Raw genomic sequence first — 19,009 nt, 5'->3', positions numbered from 1 at the left:
TTCGGTTCTGTATATCATTTGTAGGATTTTATTTAGTATCTTAATTTGTGCTCAAAAGGAGAAAACACTTAACAAAGAGTGTAAAATCACTGTATTGCTTTTTCAGTAGACATTTCTGGAACTACAAGTCAGTTATAGAAATTATTTTTCTGCTTTGACTCCTGTGAATTCATTTACTTAGTATGTCTTTCTCCTGAACCAGCTCTGTTTAAGATAGCCCTTTAGAAAAACATTAATAACCCACATGCATATGTTAGTTTCTTATTTTTCTTCATGTGTATTAAAATCCTAGGAATTAAAGCCGCTTTTTATGAAGGAAGTTGGCAGTCACTTTGATGATTTTGTGACCAATCTCATTGAAAAATCTGCATCGTTAGACAATGGTGGCTGCGCCCTCACAACTTTTTCCATTCTTGAAGAAATGAAAAACAACCACAGAGCTAAGTAAGTGTTAGTTATTTTCTTTGAATGCAGATATCTACTCTGGCGAATCTCAGTGGTCAGAGTATAGACTGCAGTAAAAACGCCTGGATTCATGCCCTGCCATCACTTCAATTGACTCTATGTTGCATTGGGTACATTACTTAATCCCTTGAAGGGCAGGTTTTTCCTTCTTAGTGTGTGGATTATAACACATACATACCTGAAGACTACTGACTAATAATAGTTGAGTGCTCTACATGGAATAACTTATTTAAACTGAATAGTGTCCCTCTGAATAGATATTATAACTGTCTGCATATTACAACTTAGGAAACTGAAGCGCAAAGCACTTAAATGTTATTCAAGATTAAACAGCAGGGATTCGACCCATAGTCTGGCACCAGTCCTTGCTCTTAACCACATTATTTCATGCCTTGCCACTGTACTCTATACAATATGTCTTTATGGGGCTGGGGCTATAGCTCAGTGGCAGAGCACTTGCCTAGCATGTGTGAGACACTGGGTTCGATCCTCGGCACCATGTGTAAACATATAAAATAAGCATATGTTGTTCATTGAAATTGCGAAGACAAACTAGTAACAATATCTGACCTAGAATAAAGTATGGCTGCAGGCCTGTCCCTGATCTCAGAGACTCTCTAGAAACAGGAAGACTGGTTGCCAACCTGTGCTGCAGAGAATGCTTTTCCACAGGGGCTGGGTGCTGCACTTAGGTGTGTCTGACATCTCTCCCAACCTAAACAGTTACGCATGTACCCACCTTCACATATTGTTCAGTAGGAGTAACTGAGATAACATGCACAGAACCTTTAACATAGTACCCAGATCATAGTGAAGGGTAATTAATGTTGGTTGTTGTAGTTAATATCGTTTCTCTTGTCCATGGGATTATGTTTCTTATAATATTTGGGTTACTTATTTTATTGTATTTTTTGCTTTTTCCAGAGATTTCAGAGCACCTCCAGAACAAGGAAAAATTTTTATTGCAAGGAGATCGCTTTTAGAGTGAGTAGTTTTTGCTTTTGTTAATCATTAGTTTGAATTTTCTAAAAAGCTGCCCTGAGTGAGTCTCCTGATTGTAGATTGCTTAATCTATAAATATTTAATGACTCTTTCTATATCCATATAAGTCATTAGTTTTGATTCTTCTCTTTGTACATTGGGTTCTCTTCCTCCTTCTTGCCGATCTTCTGGTTTTGGATCTAGTTTCACAAGGACAAGGGATAGAGTGAGAAGTTTTGTAATGTAGGAAGACTTTTAGTTTTGGACTTAAATGCCTCCTCTCTTTTTTGCTGGAAGACTTGATAATTTTCTCATTTATTTTAAAACTTTGATTGCCTAATGCTTTAAAATAGAATCTATACCATGTAAATTCATTATGGTGACTTCATTTGTGAACTGAAAATTAAAGGTGCATTTTGAGTAGGTGATGAATATTTTTCTTTTATGCTGAGTATATTGTTTACTCATTCAGTAATAGCAAATATAATACTGCTGAAATTAAAATACTGCTGAAATTTAATCTGTGTAGATCATCTGAGATAGTTATTTTGTTAAAAAATTATGTTAAGTGTTTTAACCTGACTGTCTTTAAAAATGCACTGTGTTAATCAGCCCTTTATAGTGTCAAATACCTGAGAAAAACAGCTTGGAGGAGGAAAGATTTATTTTGGCTCACGGTTTCAGAGGTGCCAGTGCATTGTTGGCTGGCTCCAAGACAGGAACGTCAATGTAGAAGGGCACAGCAAAGCAAAGCTGCTCCTCTCATGACAGTTGGGAAGCAGAGGGAGAATGAGAAAGGGGCCCGGGACAAGATACACCCTTTTAGGGCATGCCCCTAGTGACCTACTTTCTCCAACTAAGTCCCACTGCCTGCATTTTCCACCACTTCCCAATAATACCATCAGATATGTATCCTTCTAATGGATTAATCTATTGATAAGGTCAGAGCCCTCATGATTCAATTTCTTCCCAGAATCCTCACCTCTGAATAGGGTGTATTGGGGACCAAACCTTCAACACATGAGTCTTTAGGGTATACTTCATATCTAAACAATAACATGTACCTTACACTCATCAAAATTTACTTTATGGGGCAGAGGTACATGCCAGTAATCCCAGTTACTCGAGAGACTAAGGCAGGAGCAAGAAAGGTTTGAAGACAGAGTGGGCAAATCGGGGAGACCTTGTCTCAAAATAAATAAATAAGGGTTGGTGATGTAACTCAGTGGTAGAGGACTACCCATGTGTTTAATCCCCATTGCTGGAGGGGAAAAATCATGAACCAAATTGATCTGTACCTTTTAACTTCAACAAGAAGGCTGGAGTTTTTTAAACATGTAATGAAAAATTCAATTTCAGTGGGTTTTGTGACATGATGATTTGACAAGATTGATCTTTTAAATGATATCTGGGGGAGCTGGGCGCAGTGGTGCACACCTGTAATCCAGCGGTTTGGGAGGCTGAGATAGAAGAATCATGAGTTCAAAGCCAGCCTCAGCAATTTAGTGAGGCCCTAAGCAACTTGGTGAGATCCTGTCTCTAAATAAAATACAAAAATGGGCTGGGGATGTGACTCAGTGATCAAGTACCACTGAGTTCAATCATCTGTGTCAAAAAAAGAAAAAATTATATCTGGGGGGAAATACAGGCTTTTCACATACAGGGAAAATAAAATGATTGCTTTGAACATTATAATTATGATTTTAATGTTAGGATTGTATGTACTCTGTGGGAAAAAAAATAAAATGCACCTTAACAAAAAAGAATGTTAACCAAGGAAATAGAATACATTTTCCATGGCTCAGGTGGATTTTTATTAGAATTTGAAGATCCTTATTCTAGAGATTTAATAGTATTTAGAGTTCTCTAAAAGTCATTTAAAAGGTTAACTTGCCACTTTCTATAAATAAGGTTAAATGCTTGCTTTTATTCAGATATAAAAGGTATTTACTGGGGATAAGTCATCTAGAAGGTATTGCCATTTTAAAAGAAAAAGTTTTAAATATTAGTGAAGAGAAAGGGTGAAGCGTCTGTTAAGTGGTTAAGTGTCATGAATGTGCAGGTGTCGGTGTTCAGCAGCAGCAGCAGCAGCAAAGGAGCTCAGATGTGTCAGGTTGAACGTCCGGAATAGGTATATAGCTGAGTGTGGGGAGCTAAGTGTAGTTGTTTCCAAACTCCCCATTTTCAGTGAATGGACTCTGCTTATATGGAAAACAGTCATTTCTGGTGGGTGTTGTGGAATGCAGACCATTTGTTTAAAGATTTGGCATCATGTTGCTTTCTAGAAGGCAATATAATTTTATTGGAAAGAAAGGTTGAGAATCCATTATAGTTTTACCTTGGTCTGATCATTCATTGTCTCTGTACTTCAGGATTAATATTTTGAGGTATTTTTGAAAGGTGAATTAAGTGTCTTCTAAACCTACTTTAAAAGAAAAGTCTTTACTATGTGGTATTTTAAAATTAGGTACAGATTTCTAATTTGATTTGTTTGAACTACACTTACAGTGAGCTGTTTGAAGTGGACCACATCAGAACAATATATCACATGTTTATTGCCCTCCTCATTCTTTTTATCCTCAGCACACTTGTGGTAGATTACATCGATGAAGGAAGGTAAGAGAAGAAAGTTGCTAGTTGATGTATGAGAAGTTGGGAGTTATCACTATATTTTAGTAAAAGATATTTGGCTAAAAAGAGGATGATACTCCTTTCTCCTAAAAAGTATAACTAAAGAGAAGGTTAGAAGTTTCTTTGCTTTTATTTTAAAAGTACTCAATTTTAATAGACCACGATCAATAATTACTAGACAACTTTCCCTGGGGATTGGGATATAACTTGGTTGGTAGAGTGCTTGCCTCACATGCACAAACCCTGGGTTCAATCCCCAGCACCACCACCAAAAAAAAAGAAAAAAAGGACTAGGCAACTTTCCCAAACAGGAGATTTTTGTATATATAATTTATCAGCGTTCTATGGTGCATATTTAAGACTGTTGCTAAAAATAGGTAGCTTTCTGGAATTTAAGGTATAAAAAAGTGATGTTTCCTTTTTTTTTTTTTTTTTGTTGGTGCTGGGGGTTGAACCCAGGGCCTGGTGCATGCCAGGCACTCTACCACTGAGCCACAACCCGAGCCCCTTAATATAAAAATCAAGTGTTGGGCTAGGGTTGTGGCTCTTTGGTAGAGCACTTGCCTAGCATATGTGAGGCACGGGTTTAATTCTCAGCACCACATATAAATAAATAAAAAAAAATAAAAAAGGTTCATCAACAATTAAAAAATATTTATTGAAAAAAAATCAAGTGTAAGGGGGTGCAGTGATGCACATCTGTTACCCCAGCTACTCAAGAGACTGAGGCAGGAGAATCACAAGTATTTTAGACAGTGTCTCAAAAATATAAATAAATAGAAAGGCTGGAGGTGTAGGTCAGGATTAATATTTTGAGATGTTTTTGAAAGGTGAATTATCTTCTAAACTACTTTAAAAGAAAAGTCTTTACTATGTGTGTTCAATCCCTAGTATACAAACTAAATAAATATTGAATATAACTTAAAAAGTAGCAGTGTGGTAGTCATAGATTGAATTTGCATGCTTTTTTAAAAAATTCAATTTTGAAATAATGGTAAAATAGTATATTAGTAGTCCTTTGAATTATACCTATTTCCTTCTGAAAAATCATCTTTTGTACATAAAAATAATTGTTATCGAATATTTTGCCACCTAATATTTTGGTTTTAAAATACTAATGTAAGAATCTGATCTTCCAGAAGTTCAAGGCCATATCTATCACCTTAGGTATCTTGAGTTCATAGTTTTTGCTTTTAGAGAGTTTGTTGTTGATATGTTGTGAAGCAGAGAGAGGGTTCTGTCCAGCGAGCCATTATATCCAGTGTAATTATGTTCAGTGTATTAATATTGTATTGTTTATGAGGATTGAAAGTTTGGGGTCTGAAAGTTTTGAATTCTGTACATATTAGAAACTAACTTCTCTATTCTTCCTCTCTGCTTTTTCCTCTCTAGGCTAGTACTTGAGTTCAATCTCCTGTCTTATGCTTTTGGTAAATTTCCTACTGTTGTTTGGACATGGTGTATCATGTTCCTGTGTACGCTTTCAATTCCCTATTTCCTGTTTCAACATTGGGCCGATGGCTACAGCAGGAGTTCTCATCCAGTGATCTATTCTCTTGTCCATGGCTTGATTTTTATGGTCTTCCAGCTTGGAATTCTAGGGTTTGGACCAACATATGTTGTATTAGCATATACACTACCACCAGCTTCTCGGTTCATTGTTATACTTGAACAGGTAAGATTTTTAGTGTTACCCAAAAGGGTGCTGTGCTTAGTTAAATAATAATAACAATAATGATATAATAGTGGTATTATTTTTAGCTGTATTAACATGGGTAAGTTTTCATATATGGCACTATGTGCCAGTAGGTGTAGAATTTAAGTGCTGAACTATATTATCTCATCTTTTTTTATTTGGAGGGGGACTGGGGATTGAACTCAGAGGTGCTCGATCACTGAGTCACATCTTCAGCCCTATTTTGTATTTTATTTAAGGATAGGGTCTCGGTTAATTGCTTAGAGCCTCGCTTTGCTGAGACTAGCTTTGAACTTATGATCCTCCTGCCTCAGCCTCCCGAGTCACTAGGATTATAGGTGTGCACTACCGTGCCTGGGATATCATCTTTTAAAATTCATTCTAGCTCCAGTGTTCTCTGGATGTTGGTAATTGAAATAAATTATATTGAACAGTTCTGGATAAATTAAATTTTTTTCCCCAAAATACTTTTTGTAAAAATCTAGATGATTAAATATCTTTGTAATTTAAAACTCCACTTTTGGGCTGGGGTTGGGGCTCGGCGGTAGAGTGCTCACTTAGCATGTGTGAGGCCCTGGGTTCGAGCCTCAGCATCACATAAAAATAAATAAATAAAATAAAGGTATAAAAAAATAAAACTCATTGTCATGTAACTATTTCCTTCTAAGTAAGAGATTTATCTCAATTTTTATTTTTTTTAATTTATTTATTTTTTTTAGTTTTAGATGGACACAATATCTTTATTTATTTTTCTGTGATCCTGAGGATTGAACCTAGTACCTCATAAGTGCGAGGCAGGCGCTCTACCACTGAGCTACAGCCCCAGCCCTTATCTCAATTTTTTAATATATCCTTTAGAATTTTCTGACATATATTGTCTGTAGCACTATTTGACTAATAAAAAAGACCAATTCAGAATTTCTTTGAACAGACTTAATTTCTTTCTTTTTTTTTTTTTTTAATTGGAGATTGAACCCAGGGGCACTCTACCACTAAGCTACCCAGACCCTTTTACTTTTAGTTTTGAGATGAGGTCTCGCTAAGTTGCTGGGCCTAGATGGAGATCCTTTTGCCTCACCTCCTGAGTCACTGGGATTATAGCATGCACCACTACCTCCATCTTGAACAGACTTAATTTCTTAATTTAGATTATTATAATATTTATATTAATAATGCTGTTAGGTACAGAATAATTTGAGTAATTACATGTCCTTTAAGGTTTGTTTTTTTAATTTGCTTTAATCCATTAAAGTGAAGTTCTTTAGTGTCAATATAATCTAGTTCTGGGGTTGCTTATAGGAGATAAGGCAATGATAGAAAATTCATCTTTTCCCTCTTCCTTTTGTAGATTCGTTTGATAATGAAGGCTCACTCATTTGTCAGAGAGAATGTGCCACGGGTACTGCATGCAGCTAAGGAGAAGTCGAGTACGTAATTCCATTAGAGTTATAGGATATTTCAGCCTTTGGTGTTCACTAGGAAGACATGTTACATTCTGTAGAGATGATACTTATTTTTAGATACATCGATCAGTGCTGATTTGGAAGACTGTTTACTGATTGTCCTTGTACCTACAATTAAAAAAAAAATTGATCATTAGACTCTTCTGTAACTTCTTATTGTGGACTGTTACTAGCCTCATTAACAACTGTGCCTACTGCTGATAACAGTTCACAATGCGAAATTACAGAAGAGTCTAATGATTACCAAGCACCAAGAGTGCTTCACACTCTGAAAATTACCTCAGTCACAGGAATAACTTAGATTGGTAATGTTCAGTTAATGCAAGAATAGGTTGTTTTAGGAGACCAAGAGGAAATAACATGAGCTTAGAGGTCATGTTTTTCTTTGTCCTGTACTTCCTTATTTCCCCCTTTTAGTTTTGCTGGGAGAAATCAAAGAGCCTCTGATCTAATACTGTTTTTTCTTTTCTAGGCATGATTCCAATACCCACAGTCAACCAGTACTTGTACTTCTTGTTTGCTCCTACCCTTATCTACCGTGACAGCTATCCCAGGTAATAGCATTATGAAGTAGAACTGTGGTGAGCACTGGAGGTATAGAGGAGTGAGATGGGCAGGTAGGCAGAGGCCAGGTCATGTAGGGGTACAGAGAAAATAGAAGGTATCCTCATTTTTTCTCTGATATGGGAAGCCTTAAATGGTCATTCCAGCAGTCTAACTTGGTAATATTAATTCTTGGCAGAATTATATTATAATTTTGTATGATCATAAATGATACTAAGTAATTTTTTTTGTTTTGGTGCTAGGGATGGAACTCAGAGCTTGTGCAAACTAAGCATGTGCTGCTGTACCACTGAGCTACTCCCCCAGCCCATAAATGTTATTCTGTGTGGAAAAATACTAATTGTGAAGGTCATTATTTAAATTCAATTACATACTTTAGAAAACTTGTTTTGTTTCTTCTTTCTTTAGAACTCCCACTGTGAGATGGGGTTATGTTGCTATGCAGTTTGCACAGGTAAATTGTTTAATTGCCTAAGGTGTGTTGATTGGAAAATGGGGATTCATATTTATTATAATGTAATCTATTCAAAATGGTAAATGTGTGTCAATGAGGAGCTTGAGAATGCTTTCTATTCAAACTATGAAATCTTTTAAAACAAATATATAGTATTTTTTTTTTTTTTTTTGCCAACATCAAAGATAATTTTTTTCAGGGAAAAAAAAGATAATTTTCTTTAGGAAGAGAAATTATTTAATTGAAGTAATTCTGTTTGGTTATTTCAGTAAGCATCTATGTTAATTTTCCCCTCTCTGTACTTTGGCGTGGGGAGATATGTTTGTGGGTATGGTCCTTCACTCCATTCCCACTCCATTGTGAAAATCATAAATCCCAGAAGATCCCATTTAAATTGTTTCTAATACCCATTTATTTATTCTTTTGTTTAGGCTTCATGTAGTAGGAAAAACAGTTCTTAGATGATCTTTTAAAATGTCAGAGACTGAGGTTGTAGCTCAGTGGTAGAGTGCCTGCCTTGCATGTGTAAGGCACTGGGTTCAATCCTCAGCACCACAGAAAAATAAAGTAAAGGTATTGTGTCCATTTCAACTAAAAGAAGTATCAAAAAATGTCATTTGGTAAAGGTTAATAAAAATTATGGTAGAGATTAAGCTTGAGTGTACATGTGTGCTTTATTTGTTTGTTTTGGTGGTACTAGAGATGGAATCCAGGGCCTCTCCTGTTCTAGGCAAATGCCCCACCTCTGTGTTACACACCAGTTTTTGAGACAGGGTTTCTCTTAAATTGTCTGGGTGGCCTCAACCTTGTAATCCTGAGTAGTCGGGATTATAGGTGTGCACCACCTCACCCAGCATAGTAATCTTATATACCAGGGCTAACTGAAATATATATGAAACATTGGTTTAAGTGTCGCATTGGTTTAAGGGTCTTTTGGAACAGAAACATAAGCTTTATTTTTTCTCATTAAGTCATCAATTTTCTAATCATCTTTGTTTTGTTTCAGGTTTTTGGCTGTCTATTTTATGTGTACTACATCTTTGAAAGGCTCTGTGCCCCCTTGTTTCAGAATATCAAACAGGAGCCCTTCAGTGCTCGTGTTCTGGTCCTGTGTGTATTTAACTCCATCTTGCCAGGTATAGTGGGTCCTTGTTAATTCATTTGTGCAGAAGGAAAATAGCCACTGCCTCTGAGCACCTTTGTTTTTTCTCCTTTTTCCTGTAAATGTATCTACACACTTCTGCCATCTTAAGTAACCTCTTTTCCCTCTATCTCAGAAATGAAGTGTCCTTCAAGTTTCAGGCCAATTTTTCTATTTATCTATTAGCTTTCACTTAAGTTTTGCTTTCTCTGATGGTGGATGTTCCATATTTATTATGTTTTACCTTCCTTTTCACTATTTAGTTCACTATTATCTTGCTCTCAGTTTTACCAGGTTACTGAAATGTCCTTTGTTAAAATCATTAGTAACCTCCTGACTTTTAAACCCAGCACGTGATTTAGCCCTTATCCAATTTGACCTCCATGGTGCATGGGATATTCTGACCACATGTTGAAATCTCACTTGGCATCATTTCTTCTTGGTCTCCTTTTCTTTCCAGCCATATCTCCATCTCTTAACTTCATTTATTCCATTTATTTTTCTAGAGATAATATGAGTACCTACTATGTACCAGATGCTGGCAATGAACAAGACATACACAGTCTTTACCCTTTGGGATCTTGCAGAAATTTGTAGTTTCCTTAACTTCCTCTTCTTCGTTCATTCATGAAATGTTTTGTTTTGTTGTGTAAGTTTTTTATTAAAAATCAATATCCTGTTGTCTGGCACATAGTAGATGCTCTATAAATATTTCTTGAATAAATGAATGAGAGAGGTGGACAAGTCAATGGATGTTTTACCATGTAGTGTGTATAGCTACTATATAAATAGGGTAAAGAAAGTGCTTTTGGGCTTTGTTTCATACTAGAGATGATATTTAAGGTTGAGTATTGAAAAACAGGTAGGTGTGTGCCTGCAGGGAAGAGGTAGAAAGGTCTGTCAGAGAGTAGGGTGGATGCAAATGCTTGGAATGTTTTGCAGTGGCAGAAATTCAGTCTGGATGGTGTTTACAACACTGGAAAGTTATTGGAGATAAGTTTAGACCAGGGTATGTTAACCTGTGACCATTAACATTTTGGGCTGGATAATTCTTTTGGGTGGCTCTCTTATAGGTTGTCTAGCAGCATCCTAGCCTCTTAACAACTAGATATCAGTGGTACAACCCCTATTCCTCCAGTTGCGACAACCAAATAAAGGGAACAAAATCTCCCAGTTTTAAATAGTTGGTTTAGGGGGACATTGTGAGGATTAGGTTTGTTTTTTTTAAATATATATATATATATATTTTTAGTTGTTGATAGACCTTTATTTATTTAAATGCGGTGCTGAGAATTGAACCCAGTGCCTCATACATGCCAGGCAAATGCACTACCGTTGAGCCACAACCCCAGCCCCATGAGGGCTAGGTTTTAAGGGGCCCTGGATACCAAGTTAAGCCATGTATCAAGATATTTCTTAAAAATAGACTGAGTCATCTATTGTCTGTTAAACCCATTTGGAAGGAAGTCATTGCTTTTTAAAATTAAAAAATATTAACTTTTTTGGGGGCTGGGGTTATGGCTCAGCAGTAGAGCGCTCGCCTCGCACGTGCAAGGCCCTGGGTTCGATCCTCAGCACCACATAAAAATAAATAAAAGTTCTTGTGTACAGCTACAAAAAATAAATGTTAAAAAAATATTAACTTTTAAAAGTAAATGTTTCAGGGGCTGGGTCATAGCTCAGTGGTAGAGTGCTTGCCTAGCATGTGTGAAGCACACGGTTCGATTCTCAGCACTGCATATAAATAAATAAAGATCTACTGAAAATTAAAAATGTATATATATTTAAAAAAGTATGTTTCATCTGTGGGATGGGTAAACTAGAATAACAATTTATATTTTACAGAATAATTCGGCTGAACAAATGATGTAGAATTAATGGCTTGGTACGTGAGCTATTTGGAAAGATTCTTCATATTGTCAATCTTATTTTTAGGTGTGCTGATACTGTTCCTTGCTTTTTTTGCCTTTCTGCACTGCTGGCTTAATGCCTTTGCTGAGATGTTACGCTTTGGTGACAGGATGTTTTATAAGGTAATATACATTTGGATTCATCTTCCTCTTCCTATTTTATTTATTTCCTCATTATTAAGTATTTGAATACTTTGGGCTGATATTAACCAGCTTTTTGATTCAAACATTGTGAAATAATTTTATTTTCCACAAATTTTACCAGTATTAAGTCTGAAATTCTGATAACAGGTTAATTAACATAGCCTTCATCTTTTCTTCTGCTTCTAACATCTGCTTCCATAATATAGCATGTGGTTTCTGCTGGATCCTCTGAAGATATATTGGTGATTATGGTAGGACAGCATTTGTCCCAAGGGCATTATAAGACTTCCTCTGACTGTTCATTCATTTGAAATTGGCTGTCTCATTCTATAAGAGTGACCTCAGTCAATTAGTCCTCAGTAAATTAGCCGTTTATGAGGGAATTAACTTTTCCCTTCTTTACTTTGAAAGGTATTGATTCTGCTTATAAATATTCTTAATACTTCTGAAGTTGGAGTTAAGCTGTAGCCAGAGTGGTTCATAGTGATCCACAACGCTACCTTCAAGTCTACCGCTCTTTTCTTGCAGTATGTGTTGCAAATTTTAGATGTCTGATTCTGTTAGTCTGGTCTTAAAATTGGGACTAAGACATATAAAAAGGAAGGGATGTGGTTACAGCTCAGGGGTAGGGCGCTTGCCTAGCATATGTTAGGTACTGGGTTACATCCTCAGCCCCACATAAAAATTAAATAAATAAATATAGTGTGTCCATGTACAACTAAAAAAATTTTTAAAAATGATATACAAAGGGATACCAGGACTTGGAAGTAAGTACCATGTCAATTCTTATGTAATTAAATCTTTATATACCACCCCCAACTTTTTTTTTTTGTACCGGGGATTGAAACCAGGGACATTTAAAACCACTGAGCCACATCCCCAGTCCTGTTTTGTATTTTATTTAGAGACAGGGTCTCAATGAGTTGCTTAGGGCCTCGATAAATTGCTGAGGCTGGTTTTGAACTTGTGGATCCTCCTGTTTTAGCCTCCCAGGCCACTGGGATTACAGGTGTGCACCACCATGCCTGGCCCCAACAACTCTTTAATATTAGCACTCAATCTAGTCTTTGTGACCTTTTAATTCTCTCATTGTTTTAGCAAGATGGGCAAGGGTTTACTAATTGCTGTTTAAATGAACATTAGAGATTTAAATCATTCTGTATTTTCTGTATCTTCCATCATAACTTGTTTGATAATGAGACAGAATTACTCTAAAGACTTAAACATATGTAGCACTAGAATAATGTCATACTAAACACTAATAAATAATACCTTTTAAGATTTTTCTTTTTTTAATTTTGTTTTTTAGTTGTAGATGGATACAATACCTTTATTTATTTTTATGTGGTGCCGGGAATCGAACCCAGTGCCTCACACATGCTAGGCAAGCGCTCTACCACTAAGCCACAAACTTGGCCCCGCCTTTTAAGATTTTTCTAATGTTTGTATATGGACTAGCAATTTTTCAGAGTATTCTCTGATTCTGTGTCATATTTGCATGTTCCTTGGACTATTCCGGGGTTTTGCTTTAGAGGGGTGTGGGTGTGGGTATGTGTGTGTGTATGTAATCTTATACCTTTACTTTCCCCCTCAGGATTGGTGGAATTCTACATCATACTCTAACTATTATAGGACCTGGAATGTAGTGGTCCATGACTGGCTATACTACTATGCCTACAAGGACCTTCTCTGGGTAAGCAGCAAGAGTTAGCTCATGCTATTTAAAAAATGGAGATCCTTTCCTACAAAATATTGTCCAGGCGGGAAGAAGTTATACTTAAATGCTCATAATCACCAATAATGGATTGCTTCTTATGAACCTCTTTACCAACAAATAGTCTCATTCTAGCTCTTTTTCATTTGGTTTTGTTTCTTTGTTATAAATGAAGAAATACCTGTGTGTGGCTTTTTCTCTCCTATCAATGACACATGTCTGTGAGACATTCTTTGTAGTAGAATGTATTTAGACTGATGAAATGATTTTTTTTTTTTTTCCTTTGTGGTAGTGGGGATTGACCTCAGGGGCACTCTACCACTGAGCTACATCTTTTTTTATTTTGTATTTTGAGACAGGATCTCTAAGTTTCTGAGACTGACCTCAAATTTGCCATCCTTTGTCTCAACCTTCTGGGTAGCTGGGATTATAGAATGTACCACCATGCCTGGCTGCTGAAATGTAATCTTAACTCTTCTGGTTAACACTAGTATCTATGGATTACAGTTTTTATTATTAAATAAGGGCATCATTTAAGTGACAATCTCTTTGGTGGCAATGGTAGTGTATTTGAGTGCTAGTTCTGTTTTATGTGTGGCTTCACATATGGGATGAGGCAAGTCCCTTTTCCTTTCTAAATTTTATCTTTAGAGAGGATGCCTGCCCTATTTTCACAGTACATCGTTGCTCTAAAGATTGAAATTTGATGTCTGTGTTTACATATGAAAATTGTTTTGTTAGCCATGGTATCTCACAAATGTAAGCTCAATTAATTTAATTAAAAATTAATGTCTTTGAAAGTAATCCAGATCTTTGAACATTAATGCTTTGGAAAATGCATCATTTTAATAAAACAAGTGTTTAAGAGCATGTTTTCTGTATTGATTTTAATAGATTTGGGTTAATCCAAGGAGTAAACTTAGTCAAGTATAAATAAAATTTTCTAGGTGCCCTTAGCATATGATAATGTCTTATGTGGTTCATGCTTAATTACTTAAAAATTATTTTAAAATGTTACTTTTACATATTTGTACCTTAGTTTTTCTCGAAGAGGTTCAAGTCTGCTGCCATGTTGGCTGTCTTTGCCATATCTGCTGTAGTGCATGAGTATGCCCTTGCTGTTTGCTTGAGCTATTTCTATCCAGTGCTCTTCGTGCTCTTCATGTTCTTTGGAAGTGAGTATCTTGGCATGTTTTGAATCCTGGGTATTATGCTGAGAGAGAAAATCAGGAAGGAAACTATAAAATCAATATAGAAAAATGAGAGAATAGTAATGACCATTTCAAGGCAGTGTATGTCAGAATATTGGCTTTCAGTAATTCTACAAAACTCTGTTTCAAGGTGTTTACACTTTTAAGTTAGAGAAATAAACTGGTTTATCTCTTGAGGACCATTGATAACACTAATTTTGAAAAAACATGAAATCTATCTAAACAACTTCCTGATTCATAAATACTATCAGCATGCACTGCCTGGGAAACTGACCATTTTTTGAGTGGGTATATAAGAAAAAATTAAAATGCTAATAATTTCATGTTTTAGATACTGTTGATTTCCTACTGATTACTGGTTATTAAATTTAGACAATCAAGCTTCCTTTTTATTTATAGAACCAATGACCAGAATAAAATACATATATGAACTGTTGATGCTCAGTGTAATGATTAAATGATCGCAGCATATAACTGAGGCTGCTCATCTCCTGATTTTTTTTTTTTTTTGTCATTAATGGATTATGTTTTGATAAGTGTGTATATTTTTGTTTTCTAACTTTAGTGGCTTTCAACTTCATTGTTAATGATAGTCGGAAAAGGCCAATTTGGAACATTATGGTGTGGGCTTCCCTTTTCTTGGGCAATGGAGTCATTTTGTGCTTTTATTCTCAAGAATGGTATGCACGTCAGCACTGTCCTCTGAAAAATGTGAGTCTTCAATTCAGTTAGAATGCAAAAGTAACTTCCTTGTCCTCTGATGTAAGGGTTGGTGGGCAATATTAAGAAGGGTAGTTGTGATTATGTTGAAATAAAGAGTAAAAGGCGCTCATTTATTATCACACCTTATTATGCTATCCTTGAACTTTCTTCCTTCTTGGGTTTTCTTCACATTGAACTTTCCTAGTTCTTGGTTTCCTTTCTTTCTTTTCCCTCCTTTACTGCCTTTTCTTCAGCTTCTTCTAATTTTCTTCCTGTCTCCTGAAAATGTAGGTATTCTCCAGGGTTTTCCCAGCAGCATGTATGCCCCTACTATCTAAATATGTGTTTTTCATCTCTTTCTTCCCAAATAAACTCTTATAAAAAATGTCGGACAACATTGATATGCCTAGAATTCCATACCCCCCCCCCTTTTTTTTGTAATTATGTTCGGGCTTCATTGATTCTTAGGGCCTTGTTTTTTAGCTGTATATGGATAACTTCCAAATTTTGACGGGGGTTGCATTCTTGATATATTAGCCTGGGTGTATCTTCCAACATCTACAGCTGTGGATATCTATAATAAAATTAATCAGCTTTCCCTATGGTTCCTTTTTTTGCAGACTTTGTCTCAGTTCTGTAGCTTTAATCCTCCCTTCTTATTTCCTATTGATCCCCTGTGTTCATCTGAACTAATCACTCTTGACTCTAGACTCTACCCTGGTCATGCTGCTCTTTATACTCGGAATCCACGTCAGATTTTATTCTCCGATCAAAATCTAATTTGGAAGGTCTGTTTTCCATGAAGCTTATTCAAATTTTTGTTCCCATCTTATTTCTAAAATTTCATAGTACTTAATCTGCTTCTCCTTTAAATAGTTTAGTACCTTAATAATATGGTACATATTAATGACCTTATAATATGGTCATTTTGTGTACATATTTTATCATCCTTAATCTATCACTATTTTGATTTTAGGACACAAAGTGGGATTTTGCTAAAATAAGAAGGCAAGGTGCTGAAAGGCCTAATACCTATTTAAAATTTGGTCAGCAGTCATGTAATTGTGTAGAGTTTATTGAACTTCAGAGACTTCATGTGAAGCTTCTAAGTTGAATAAATCAGTGCTATAGATGAAAATACTAAACACCTTTGTATTAGTTTCTTATAGCTTAAAGGTTTCTGAATGGCTGGGGGGAAATTTAGAGATGTATACTGTATAAATTACACCTCTCCCACCACCATAATTTATATATATGGTATACACAAATAAAATATTCCTTCTTTTTTTTTCTGTCATAGCCAACATTTCTGGACTATATCCGGCCACGTTCCTGGACTTGCCGTTACGTGTTTTAGAAGCCTGGACTATTTCCATCCTCGTCACTGAAGATAGGATATTCTGCCTGATTTGGGGACAGCTGTATAATTTGGACTATTCCAGGCTTTACAGATGGCTCACTCCATTCCTAGCTCTCCTGGTGCTGGATTGTTGGGAGTTCACTGGAATCTTGTATGCTTAAGAGGACTTTTTTCCCCCTTTTGGGAGAAGGGAGACTTATAGCTGAGGTAATGACAGATTTTTGCTGGGTCATCTCAGCTTAAGCCTTGGTAATTATATCTATATTTTATTCCTTCACTTCATCCAATCAGAGATTAAACATACTTGTGTGGCCACTGAGTTAGCCAAAACACTTAGGAAGTATCTCACTTTAAGTATCTCTGGCTTAGAGTTGTTTTCATATATGTTGTTGGAAGGTATTTTAATTAAACATGCAATTGGAGAAGAAAGGAAAATAAAGATTTTTTTGGTATTTCTTGTAGAAAAGAAAAAAAATATCAATTTTCCAAAGATAAATTTGTTATACATTCCATTTTATATTTTTTTAAAAGTTAAGATCTACTCAGTTTTTCTTTCTCTATACAATAGTGTGAAGCAATTAGCTGCCTTTCACCTTGAATTCTCGAGTTTATGTCAGTAACAGTATATATTTGAGGGGATCAGAAGTAGCACAAGAAGAACATTTCTTTGACTTCCAGAGTAATTTAAAAAAAAATTTGAGTCAATGATGTGTTTCAATTATTTTATCTACAATAGAATTACATGGAAGGTTTTGTTAACTTTAAGGTAATAACTTCTTTGAAGTTATTTAGAAGTATCCTTTGCTGCAATTATTTTATTTTCTAATAAACAGTGACTTCCCTTATTTTACAGACTAGCGAGTCATATATAACATAATATTAATCTCCTCAGTTAATAGTAAAGTGATCATTAAGGATCCAGAAGCTGGCTTCTGAAGCAGTTGCTCAATGGTAGCCTATTTTTAGATAAATATGTGACTGTTATCCAGGAAATGTACTCTATTATGTGATATTTCCAGGGTATAAGATACTCATTCCTAATACAATGTGATGTGTAAAATAATGTTTTTCTTTGTATGTATGAAATATTATTATGTTTATAAAGTTTGCACATTGGAAGGGATATCAGATACCATATAGTTCAACTTTCTACCCCTCAAAGTGAGACTTACATATTATTCAAATGATTATTGTTAGCTGGAGCAGATTATTGATATCCAGATAGTTTTGGGATGTCTTTTCGGATGTCTTTTCACCACTGTTCTACAGTCATTTGAATCTCACAAGAAGATAAGGTGGAGAAGTTTCTTAACCGTCACACCTAGTTTGGACCACAGGTCTCCAGCTTAAGATCCCATTTTGTTTACCATACCTTTGAATCAGATGAGTTGAGGCAATTTTCAAACATAAGACCCAGTTTAAAAGACACAAGTTCACCTCAAAACAAGTTATTAAAAAATTACTCTGCATATTTCTAAGAAGTAATGTAATAGGACCATAACCCCTAACAAGAGTACTATACCTTGTAATTTCTGAAATATTTCTTGAAAGTTAAAATGAGTCAGTTACTTGAATCTGTCACTGCATTTTAAATATGAGGGTTGCCAGGCATGGGGACTCACTTGTAATTCCATCGACTTGGGAGGCCAAGGCAGGAGGAAGAAAAGGTCAATGCCTGCCTGGGCAACTTACGACCTGGTTTCAAAAATAAAAAGGGCTGGTGGTAAAGCACTCCTGGATTCAATCCCCAGAAACAAAAACAAACCCCACTACATGTAATGAGGGAACAGACTGGCCTAAGACTTGGTTCTGAATTTGCCAAACTTTTGAAGCAAGAGAATGTGATTCTTAGTTGTGCATTTCTGTGAAATACTGGAGTCCTGCGTTCTTGCAAGAGGACTCTGATATGTAGCAATTCTGAATACTGTATTGGACTGGTCAAGTTTTTTTTTTTTTTTTTCAAGCTTTCCCATTTTTTTTTTTTTATTGTTTTACTTATTGATGGACTCTTAAGTTAATCATTTATTTATTTTAATCATTTATTTGTGGTGCCGAGAATTGAACCCAGTGCCTCATACATGCAAGGCAAGTATTCTAGCACTGAGCCACAACCCCAGCCCCAGTTTTTTATTTTGACACAAGTTCTCATAAGTTTGCTGAAGCTGACCTCAAACTTGCAATCTTATTTTTTTTTAATATTTTTAGTTGTAGATGGTGGACACAATACCTTTACTTTGTTTATTTAGTTTCACATGGTGCTGGGAATTGAACATATGCTAGGCGAGCACTCTGCCACTAAGCTACAACCCCAGCCCCTGCAAATCTTATTTTATTTATTTATTTTTTTTTTGCAATGCTGGGGATCAAACCAAGGGTCTTGAGCATGCTAGACAAGCACACTACCAGTGGGCTACATCCCCATGCCTACAATGTACTTTCTTGCCAATATTAGCAATTTTTACCTTGCACATATTGAAAAGGGGGAAAAATATTTTCCTGTTCCTTTTGCTTCCAAATGTTGTAGTTACTATCATGTTAAAAGCAGATTCATTAATTATCTTATAATAAATTCT

The 19,009-nt window shown here is 35.7% G+C and overlaps 1 protein-coding gene across 1 annotated transcript in view; it reads left to right on the top strand.

Moving 5' to 3' along the window:
* Soat1 (sterol O-acyltransferase 1) overlaps nucleotides 1-18,129 on the top strand; it is a 55,562-nt gene extending 37,433 nt beyond the window's left edge. The window contains exons 4-16 of the mRNA XM_076831604.2: nucleotides 293-444; nucleotides 1,390-1,449; nucleotides 3,955-4,062; nucleotides 5,470-5,752; nucleotides 7,122-7,200; nucleotides 7,709-7,790; nucleotides 8,209-8,254; nucleotides 9,261-9,390; nucleotides 11,331-11,428; nucleotides 13,044-13,142; nucleotides 14,203-14,338; nucleotides 14,940-15,085; nucleotides 16,377-18,129. Coding sequence (XP_076687719.1) covers nucleotides 293-444; nucleotides 1,390-1,449; nucleotides 3,955-4,062; nucleotides 5,470-5,752; nucleotides 7,122-7,200; nucleotides 7,709-7,790; nucleotides 8,209-8,254; nucleotides 9,261-9,390; nucleotides 11,331-11,428; nucleotides 13,044-13,142; nucleotides 14,203-14,338; nucleotides 14,940-15,085; nucleotides 16,377-16,433 — 1,476 coding nt within the window. The 3' untranslated portion in view covers nucleotides 16,434-18,129. The remainder of the gene's footprint in view (nucleotides 1-292; nucleotides 445-1,389; nucleotides 1,450-3,954; nucleotides 4,063-5,469; nucleotides 5,753-7,121; nucleotides 7,201-7,708; nucleotides 7,791-8,208; nucleotides 8,255-9,260; nucleotides 9,391-11,330; nucleotides 11,429-13,043; nucleotides 13,143-14,202; nucleotides 14,339-14,939; nucleotides 15,086-16,376) is intronic.
* The last annotated feature ends 880 nt before the right edge of the window (nucleotides 18,130-19,009 follow it).

This window comes from Callospermophilus lateralis, chromosome 13, assembly GCF_048772815.1.
Source record: "Callospermophilus lateralis isolate mCalLat2 chromosome 13, mCalLat2.hap1, whole genome shotgun sequence".
Taxonomy (NCBI): Eukaryota; Metazoa; Chordata; class Mammalia; order Rodentia; family Sciuridae; genus Callospermophilus; species Callospermophilus lateralis.
This window is presented reverse-complemented; position numbering and strand designations above follow the sequence as displayed.